General features: G+C 42.7%; 1 protein-coding gene across 1 annotated transcript; it reads right to left on the bottom strand.

Moving 5' to 3' along the window:
* Positions 1-452: 452 nt before the first annotated feature.
* Positions 453-2,241, bottom strand: LOC133715028 (cytochrome P450 89A2-like). The gene has a single exon (XM_062141334.1). The coding sequence runs from the start codon at positions 2,181-2,183 to the stop codon at positions 660-662; it is 1,524 nt and encodes a 507-aa protein (XP_061997318.1). The 5' UTR covers positions 2,184-2,241; the 3' UTR covers positions 453-659.
* Positions 2,242-10,952: the final 8,711 nt, after the last annotated feature.

Here is a 10,952-nt window from a genome sequence, read left to right as displayed (position 1 = left end):
CACCAATTTAGTAGGCAAATCAGCAATTGCCCTTGGTACATCCGTACATGAGTGCATTTGCTCTCATAGTCTCATTTAATGAGTCACTGTTTGTGATGTACCTCACGCATTAATACTATGGAGCACCGTAGAATTTTCCTTGTATGTTTGTCAATGGTTTTGCTAAATTTTGTCATTTCTTCTATGCTTGATGATTTGAACGGTATCTAATGACCACGAGTGCTTTGTATTCACACTTTCGCTGAGGTAAAGACAGTTGATATCATTTTCACATTACAGGATTTCGGGGAACCAAACAAAGCTAAATGACTAGACATACGTGGTCTTACCTAAGCAATCAAAAAACACACACATAACGGCACTGCAGCCACATAAACAAACACATAATGAAAATGACCTCAAACAACTGCAGCTCTTTCATTGGCCGCAGAGGTTTAGATAAGTAATGCATGTAAACAAATAAACTGGTAAGATTAACAAGTAACAACGCTGTAATTTCACAATTGGAACCAACAATATCAGAGTAACTGAAACAATGCTACTGCTTGCAAACCACATTTACATGCATTGTGTTCATAAACAACTGAAACCCGAAACCACATTCTTATAAACTTTACTCATAATTAGTTAGTTACACACTAGAACCCAGAACCCTTCACTCATCTCATCACTCTTGGTGAAATGTTCGCCTTCAATGGATTCCTCATGACCATGGTGAACTCTTGCTTCTCCGCGAAGTCAACATCCTCTCCCTCCACACCTCTCCACTCGAATTTCCACACCAAATTCGCCACAAAATACTCCAGATGAAGCACAGCCAACCCTAGACCAGGGCAAATCCTCCTCCCTACCCCAAACGGCATCATCTTAATCTCTCTACTTCCCGTTATATCAAACCCCTGATCTCCTCCCTCCTTACTCAAAAACCTCTCCGGCTTAAACTCCATAGGCTCCTCCCACACCTCCGGATCCCACCCCATATCCGCCACCATGAAATTCACCGTCCCCTTCTTTGGTACCACATAACCATCCAAGACGACGTCTTGCGTGACGGAATGCGGCAGCACAAAGTGGCCGGGTGGGTGGCGCCTTAAACCTTCCAACACCACCGCCTTTAAATAAGGCATCTTCTGCAAGTCCTCCTCCTTCACCTCCTCCTCTGTTTCCTCCACAACTCCTTTAATCTCCGCAAGCAGCCTCTCCTGCACAGACGGATACTTCACAATATTAGCCATGATCCACTGCAGCGCGGTGGAAGTAGTATCGGTTCCGGCATTGAGAAACTCCGAACAGAGGCTAATGATCTCGTCTTCCGTCGGCTTCCTCTTCTCGTCGGGAAGCTCGAGGTCCCAGAGAGTGTCGACGTAAGACAGTACATAGTCATCGCTCTTGTTGACATTGGCATCCTTGCGGGCTCGAATCAGAGGAAGCAGGACATCTTCTTGGGCTTTTCGGATTCGAAAGAACTCCTGCCAGCGATTCTTGAGGACTATTTTCGTCAATGAAGGCCAGAAATTGAGGATGTTGAACCGGCTGAAGCTGAGGAGCATCCTCCGCTGGACCTCTTCGATTTTATTGATCTGGTTCTCGTCGAGTTTGTCTCCAAAACACATGAGAACCAGCAAGCAGAACATGGCGTACTGGAAATGGTCAACGACTTTGACTCCTCCCCCTCCGTTGGATTGGGATTGGGATTCCGTTAGGCGGTTGGCCAGGATGTCGAGGACCCACTTGCGGGCCCCGGAGTAGGATTTGACGCGGGAAGGGTGGAGGATTTCAGAGGTGAGGTTGCGGCGGAGGAGCCGCCACGTGGGGCCGTAGACGGCGGAGCTGATGTTGTGCTGGTTGCTGCTCATGATTCTGTTGGTGGCCAAAGCCGGGGGGCGGTCGGCGAAGACGGCGCCGTTTTGGATTAAGGCCTGGTGGGCCAGGGAGCGGTTGGAGATGAAGACGGCGGGGCGGGAGCCGATGCGGAGGGTGACGATTGGGCCGTAACGGGCCTGGAGGTTGCGGATGATGGGCTCGAGCTCCGAGAAGGATTTGCGGAGCCAGAGGAAGCTGCTGATTATGGGGACGGAGATGGGGCCCGGCGGGAGCTTGTTGGTGGTGAGGAGGAGGGAGAGGATGGGTTTGAGGAGGAGAGAGAGGAGGAGGGTGGTGAGGATGAGGAGCCAGGTTTCCATGGTGGTGATGAGTGGTTTTCTCAATTTAGTAGAAAGGCGACGAAGAAATGAGAGATGGGCCTGTCTATTTATAATAAGAGTGTCGTAAACGTTGGAGTGAGTTTTGAGTTCGAGTGATGTATTTGATGACGTGTAGTGATGTTGACTGGAAATGGTTGGCTTGATCCATTTTTTCTTGAGCAAGAAGAATGGATTAGCGTCGTTAAACATTTGACTAAGGGTCCTTGATCCATAAAAACAATAGAAGATAATTGGGATGTGCCGGCAATTTGTTCTCCAAGTATGAAGTTAATTGAGTAGAAAACAGATGTTTCTTTGTTCAACTTGAGCTGAATGCAAGTTAAGGAGAAAAGAGATGTTTCTTGTTCAACTTGAGTTGATTAGACTATGGGAATGGATGTTATTATAGTTGAAACGTAGAAAATGACACCTGAAATTTTGTCCCAGATGCACAAAATTATAGTAAACATACATGATGAAATAATGAAACAATAACAAGTCGTTAAGGAAGACAGACACAAAAGCCTTGGAAACACAGTAAGAAGTACGTAAAAGAAGACTGGAGAATGCATTATCTAGGAACTAGAATCATGAGTGATGTATTTAACACAAAAAGTGCTGAATCTGCTGAAGTAACACTGCTTTCCGGTTCAAGATTTTGCTGCTTCTTCTTCTTCAGAAGGAACAAAAGTTATAACCTCCTCATTGGTTTTGATAATTGTTAATCTTTCTAATTCCAGGTCAGGAATTGAAACTTCAGTGTCTCTGTTTTTGTGATTTTATTGCTTTGATTCTGTTTGACGCGGAAACCAGTTGGCCTGCAAACTGTCTCTTTTGCTGCTGTGATTGCGGGCGTGCCAGCACCGTGGGGTGCAGTCGTCGGGAGAGTCCCTTGACCTGACTTCTTCTTCAAGCGTTGTGGACGAGGAGAGCACCAACCTCGCCACAAGGTTCTTCTCTAGCCTTCCGAGAAAGGACTTTCTGCCTTACGGATAAGGACTTTGGGTGTGATCTCTTCACGTCACCGAATCGTTACTTAGTATTGTAGACTAAGCAGAGCAATCACTGGGAAGTTTGGAGAAAGCACGGGTTGCGCTAAAGCGTGACTTTAGCTTCGCTGGGTTGCGAGGGCGTTACCCTTGCTTCGCTGGTAGTAACGGTGGCGGTTGCGCTCGCAGTCGGCTCCTGAGGAGACTGGCACTAGGGGTGGGTTCGGTTCCGATCGGTTCGGTTCCGAGCCTAAACCGAAAACCGAACCGAAATGTGAATCGGTGCGGTTCGGTGCGGTTTTTGCGTTTTGGGAAGTTGGCACCGAAAACCGAACCGAACCGAACGGTTCGGGTCGGTTCGGTCCAGTTTCGGTTTTTTTTTTTTTTTTTTTTTTTTTTTTTTTTTTGAAAATCAGATTTTTACCAAATATACTCTTTTGGTATTGTAACTCGAGAAGTTTTTGTTTCTACAAACCTGTAATTATAATCTATAACAAGAAGTTTACTAATGCATGTTTTGTACTACATTAGACAATAATCTCTAATTCGATACTCCATAGTCCATATAATTCAATTCACATATAGTCCATCAAATTCTAGCATCAATATATGAAATTGTCAAAAAATATAGAGTCCAAAGTTTATAAAAGTCCATTACATCAACACTAACCTCACTTAAAAATTTATAAGTGAACTAAAAGATTAAACATAAACAAAAAAAAATGAACCAACATCAACATATGAATGAGGGCAATAGTATAATCTCAAGCTCGTAAAGACGCCTTCTTCGACTTCGGAGGTAACATTCCGCTCCGACTACTCCCCACTGCAGCTCCACATGGCATCTTAAGCATCTCTACATTAGTATAAGAGAATAATAAAAATATTAGAAAATAAATACATACAATCATATATAACATAAATATTACAACTTCATTAACCCAAAAAACTATAATTAAGAAAATAGAAACAATTACCTCTTTCCGCTTCTTCACACAACTCCATCTCCTCAACAGTAGGCATATGATGTAGATACACATTTTCACTCCTAAGCCAATTTTGTGTACATATCAAAGCCTCCACCATTCTAGGACTTAAGGAGCTACGGTATGGATCAATAATCCTCCCACTCGTGCTAAAGGAAGATTCCGAAGCTATGGTTGACACCGGAATGGCTAGAACATCCCTTGCAATGCGGGCCAATATAGGATATTTACAAACTCCATTTACCCTCCACCAATTCAACAAATCAAAGTCTTCACCATCTCCTTCAATAGAATCTCCAAGATATCTATCCACATCGTTGTTTACGATCCCGGCTTTCATAGCTCTTCTCTTTTGCTCCTTCTCTTTCAATCTCTTTTCTAACTCCGTTAGACCCTTACTTGAACTAGATGTCCCCTCACTTGATACTTGAGAACCCACAACCTCACCAACACCACTTTCCCTTCCCTCTAACTCATACACCTTGTAAAGGTCATACAAGAGATCCTTCACAATCTTTGTGTTAGCTTCCACATTTTCATTCATATCCCCCCCATCATCAAGAATCTCAAAATAGTCAACAACTTTCTCAAGTTTATGACGTGGATCAAGAACAATAGCAATGAATAGATAGTGATTCAACTTATCAAAGCTACCCCAATACTTGACAAACTTGTCTTGCATAGGTGATGCAATCTCAGACAAACATGGATTCTTTTGTTCTTGCAAGAGACCATAAATAGAGAGTATATCACCAAAAGTACTATGAATGGTAGGAGAATTAGAACAACATACCTTCAAAGTGATTTCATAAAATGGTCTCAAGAAATCCATAAATTGCTCCCCATATTGCCAATCAACACTTGCCGGTGGCCCTTCTTTTGGCTTTTCACCCTTGGCTCCTTCAAGCCATGCACAAAAATTACATGCATCTTCTTCCACCATTCTATCAAAAGCTTTTTGGAATTTCAAAGCTCGTTCCAACATCAAGAATGTGGAATTCCACCTAGTAGGGACATCTAAAATCACAAGCCCTTTGCACTCTAGTTTTACCCTTTCAACACATTCCTTAAAAAAATCAAGCCTTTGTGGGGAGGATCTAACATACCTCACCGCATTCCGAATGGCACCAATGAATATCTTCATCACACTCAACCCATCATTGACAATCAAGTTCAGAATATGGGCTACACACCTCATTTGCAAATTCTTCCCTTTATGCAAAACTGCATTAGGGACACCCCAATCACCTATCCTCCTACTCAACTCCTTCAATGCAACATCATTTGACGAAGCATTATCAACGGTGACCGTGAGAATCTTCTCTATACCCCATTCCAACAAACAATCCTCCAATAGCTTAGCTATAGCCTCTCCCTTATGACTAGGAATCACACAAAAATTTAAAATTCTCTTATGCAACACCCAATTATCATCAATAAAATGTGCAGTGAGGACCATATAATTAATGTTTTGAATAGAAGTCCAAGTATCGGTTGTAAGAGACAACCTATATCTACTCAATTGATCCATCAATTTTTCCTTTTCCCACAAATAAAGCTTAAGGACATCCTTTGCTATTGTCTTACGGGAAGGAATTCTCCAATAAGGAAGAGCTCTACCCATAAAACGCCTAAACCCCTCTCCCTCAACATGAGAAAATGGTAGCTCATCTAATATAATGTACTCCACACATAACATAGATAGCTCTTCTTGAGTGCATTCTACAGTACACAACTCAGTAGTTGGTTTTTTAAAAGAGAAAACCTTTTGCCTTTTAGCTTTCATCATCTCAATATTAGGGGGATACTTTAGACACTTGTCCATATGATTATTAAGGGAGGTTGTACCATTCTTCCTAGGATCGGCATAGTAAATTTTTCCACAATAATTACATTGACCCTTAATTCTACCATCCACCATATCCCTCTTAAAATGATTCCAAATATCTGACCTTTCTTTCCGTTTCAACGCCTCAAGGATGCTTTCCACACTTCCATCATCTTCAAGCTGGGTTGCTTGAGTTCCTTGAACTTCCGGAGTTGCAGTAGAAGTTCCTTCATGGGGAGTTATTGGTGTTGTAGATTCACCAACACTAGTGTTGATCTGCAAAACAGAACAGAAACTGCAATAAGACACAAAAAACAGAAACTGCAAACATAAACAAAATACAAAAACTGCAATAAGAGACAAAGAACAGAAACTGCAGTTTTAGTGCGCAAAACTCAAACATAAGCAGTTTTGATATATAAGAAACTGTAATAAACTAATAATACTAATACCACAAAACAGAAACTGCACTAATGACAGCAGAAAACAAAAAGCAGAAAACAAAAGGCAGAAACTGCAATAATGCCAGCACAAAACAGAAAAACAAACTGCAGAGTGCAAACAGTCTTGATATATATACCAAACAGCATAAACATGTGTAATATGATTATCTCAAATCCAATTTCCAGAAAATCCAAATCCCATAGCACTTGAAAGACACAAAATTGGTACCTGAGATGAAGAAGTTGATTTCGGATTAGCACCGGCACCGGAACTAGTAGCAGCAGATTTAGATTGGCTCTTCATAATGTTTGCTACTGATCACTCCTATTCAAATTCAAGGAGTTGCAAACTGCAATTAGTTTACTGCATATAAAAACAGTAATATGTAGTTTAGTATAAAAATTGCAAAATCACATCAGAACATCATTACACAATATTATACTAATACCACATTATACATAATAAATCAAGTACTACCTAAAATTGCAGAACATCACTATATGAACATTGAATAACGTCTGGGAAAATCAGAGAAAAGATCTTTTAGCAATTCAGAGAGACAATTTAGCAACTCATTAACAAAACCTGACAATGCTTTTAATACCAAACCTATATCCCAACCTCTACAAGCAAACAGATCGTAATAACTAAATTCAAATGCCACCAGTTGGTGCTAGGAAATAAAAAAACAATCTTAAGTCTGAAGAGTACTCCAAATCATCGCTTCTATCCAAATCATTCCTTAAATCAATCAACCCTTACCGGCGTAACGATTCGGATGAGTGTACTGAGGTGGAGGTGGCTTGCTCGCTTGCTGCTGTGGAGGAGAACGAGCCCAGAACTCCAGACAGAACGAGCCCAGAACTGCTGTGGAGGACTCGAGGAGGCGAGCTGGTGACTTCGTGAGGAGAGAAATGGGGGCTGAGTGAATCAAGTCCATGGGAAACTCAATCAGATCGATGAGAGAAACTCAGAAACTAGCCCTAAATATCAGATCGATGAGAGATACACAGTACTTACCGGCGAGATCGATGAGAGCTTCGATTTCCGGAACGTGATCTTGAGAGAGGTCGGTCTGAGAGAGAGGTCGGGAGAGCTTCGATTTCCGGAACGTGATCGAGAGAGAGGTCGCCGATCTGAGAGAGTTCTGAGAGAGAGAGGTCGCCGATCTGAGAGAGAGAGGTCGCCGATCTGAGAGAGTTAGAGGCTTAGAGGAGGCGATCTGAGAGAGTTACCGGCGAGAATAGAGAGTTAGAGGAGGCTGAGGAAGTGAGGAGCGAGTGGGGTGGGTTCGAGTCGTTCGACAGAGATCGCTGTGAGAGTGAGTCTGTGAGAGACTGAGAGTGCGAGAGCAGCGAGACTGCGAGCAGTGCGAGGGTTAGGCGAGAATGCGACCGAGTGGATTAGGTCATTAGGGTAAGTTAAAAACCCTATTCAAAAACGACGCCGTTTTGAGGTTCGGTTTGTTCGGTGCGGTTTGCGGTTCGGTTCGGTTTCGGCCGGGCCAAAACCGAAAACCGAACCGAACAGATTCGGTGCGGTTCGGTTTTTTCCAGTTCGGTGCGGTTTTTTTCGGCTGCGGTTCGGGTATCGGTGCGGTTTTTTTCGGTTTTCGGTTTCGCGAGCCCACCCCTAACTGGCACTGGAAGTACGGTCGCCGGGTTGATCTGGTGATGCTGACAGTCGGCTCTTGGAGAGACTAGGACTGGCGTGCGGTCACCGGGTTTCAACGAGGTTGAAGGTTTGCTCCGGGGAGGCTTTGTAATCGCTGGGATTGATTGATTTCAAAGAGGTCCTTGATTCGTCCTTGAAACCTGGTATATATACCTAGGGTTTCGACTGCTCCTTGTCATAGAAGGAATATTGATTGAAGTTTCCTATTCAATCCCCGCTACCCGACTCCAATAAGGTTTCGTTTTCCTTATGGATCACGGAATGGGCGAAGCTGTAACCCAAACCCGAGTAGACTTATTTTTTGGCCGCCGGTATCGGCCCGCTACGCTAAACCCACTAAATGATCTTGCCAAAATTACTTTTGGGCTCAAACAGATTCTACATCTGTGCCTGTTACATATAATCATTCTGTTATCTTGTCATTTTTTAATCCCCCTACAGACTGCACATCTTTGCTATAGATTTTCTTGAAGGCATCAAACCAACTTTGGATTTTTATAGATCAGTGCTCAAGAATCTTTGTTATGGATAGGAAATTTCTTTTTTTATTTTATTTTAGGATACATAGGAGGTTTCCATTAACACAAAGACTGATGGGAAAAAATTAAAATTTCAGCCAGAAAATTCCTGTCAGCTTCATAGTTATTCCTTAACTTGCATGGTTGTTATCAGCTTCATAGTTGTTGCTTAACCTTCATGGTTTTGCATTGGATTATCATTTGAATAGAAAATGCAGCTCCATTCAACTTATCTGACTACCCAATTTTTCAATGGCAGCCCACCGGAATCAGGAACAAATGAGCTTCTCATCAGCACGGGTGAAGCACTAACAACAGACAAATACCTCCAAAGAACTCATGTAAAGTAAGGCCATCTCCAATAAGAGGGCTATATGGTAACCTATAGCCTTTTTTGTTATAATATGGGCTCCAACAAGAGAAGGGCCAAAGGGCCAAAGGTGAAGAGGGGGGTGGAGAGAGCTACATTTAGCCCTATGGGTGACCCTTTAGCCCTTGGTGGGACCCACGGAAATCAGCCCAATTAAGGGGTGTGGTGCAATGCATGGTTTGATCCAATGGCCAATAATTAATAACATTTGCAATCCAACGGTATGTAATTAAGCATAACTTAATATTATATATATATCTATATTTTATATTTTATAAAGATGAATTTTAGTTATATAAATTAGTTTCTTTTAAGTGCATGTATATTTTAATTTATTTATTTTGTATCATTTTTTTTTTTGATCAAATTGAGACATACCAATAGTATGCTCCGTTCATAGATTAAGAAATAGTACAATGACTACTCCAATAAAACAATGATGCTCTGAGTAGTCTATGCCACATACAAACACCTCGCCTTGCAGGCAATCTATTCTACCTAGTCTCACACGCCGAGCACGCAATTGTGGTACGCTAAGACCAAGTACTTCCACAAGACTCGTAAAGGTATCTCTACTAGCATAGACAATAGTAACTAGGATCAACCTATCAAACAACTATTGGTTCCTTACCCTTTGATGGGTTGGAACCATGAACTTCCTCCACCACGGTGCAGTCCGGTAATCCAAAGGCCTGGCCCAGCATGTAGGACGTGAATCCAACTCCAGCCCATCTAATTACTCTGGGCACCCAATGCAGGGCACCAAATTGCCCTAGTCGTTTGCCGCCAACCGCCATCTGCAATGATCCCTGCCACCAGAACAGGAATCCTCCGCTGCCGCCGAGAGAGTCCTCCAGTAGATCCCGCGTCAGCAGACCTACCTGCCAATCGCCGCACCGCATAGTCTCTGCCATCCCCGGCCTCCTCTCAAATCCCAGTAATGACCGCACCAAGATCACTAAAGTCCAGCCGCCACCGTGCCAGGAAACATGATTCAGCCTAGCCTGATGTCGATGACGCCACCCGAACCAGGTCCAAATGAATCCCCGCAGAAGCAAATCACATCGTGCCTGCCCCCAATAGCTCTTCCACCACTCGCCGGCTAGGATCAACAGCGCACCGAGCTTAGCACCGGGATCCCACAGTCTCAAAAGTCCCCAGACCTGAAGCCAGAGCACACCGAAAACATAGCCTATCAGATCAGTCACCGACGTCGGGCTAAACTTCCGTCGAATGAAGAGCGACGTGCAGCCATGGCGTGGAGAGCTCGTACGCTGGAGCGGACGCTGGAGAGGAGGCGCAAGAGGCCGCCAAAAAAGCCACCTATCAGCGGCGGCGCTAGGGTTTTTCAAGAGAGAAAACCTCTCGCTCTCTCCCATATGAGCCATGATTTCCCGCATCTTATTTATTTTGTATCATGTTGATGAAGTTTATGTAATATTTATTTATGTAATATTTTGTATCATTCAATCGGGAATCTACATATTTGCTTCCGAAATGGCACGTGGCACTTAAAACATCTATTCAAAAATGTTATCAATAATACAACATAAATACCTCATCCAAATATACATCTTAAAAATTAATTTTTTCCTCAACAATTAATTTTAGTCTAAATTATAATATTATTAAAATAAAATAAAATCATACAAATTAGAAAACATAATGTAAAATCATAAAATACTTGAAAGGGCTAAAATTTAGCCCTCCCTTACTGGAGATGATTCACTTGTTCATGAATAAACAATAATATTTCTGGGGGCTAAATTATAGCCCTGGACCCAATATAGCCCCTCCTTACTGGAGATGGCCTAACTGGTGCAAAGGCACTTCACATGAAGTAGTGATGCAAAGGATGGAGTCTGATCCTTCATTGGTCATAAAACTCAAGAGAAGATGGAGAAAGTTGCCGTGCAAAACAATTGCCAAGAAACAGAAAACAGAGGATTAGAATCTGCCT

Source organism: Rosa rugosa, chromosome 6 (genome assembly GCF_958449725.1).
Source record: "Rosa rugosa chromosome 6, drRosRugo1.1, whole genome shotgun sequence".
NCBI classification, from domain to species: Eukaryota; Viridiplantae; Streptophyta; class Magnoliopsida; order Rosales; family Rosaceae; genus Rosa; species Rosa rugosa.
This window is presented reverse-complemented; position numbering and strand designations above follow the sequence as displayed.

Coding starts and splice junctions, on each gene's coding strand:
- LOC133715028 (XM_062141334.1), bottom strand. CDS start 2,183: ATGGAAACCTGGCTCCTCATCCTCACCACCCTCCTCCTCTCTCTCCTC.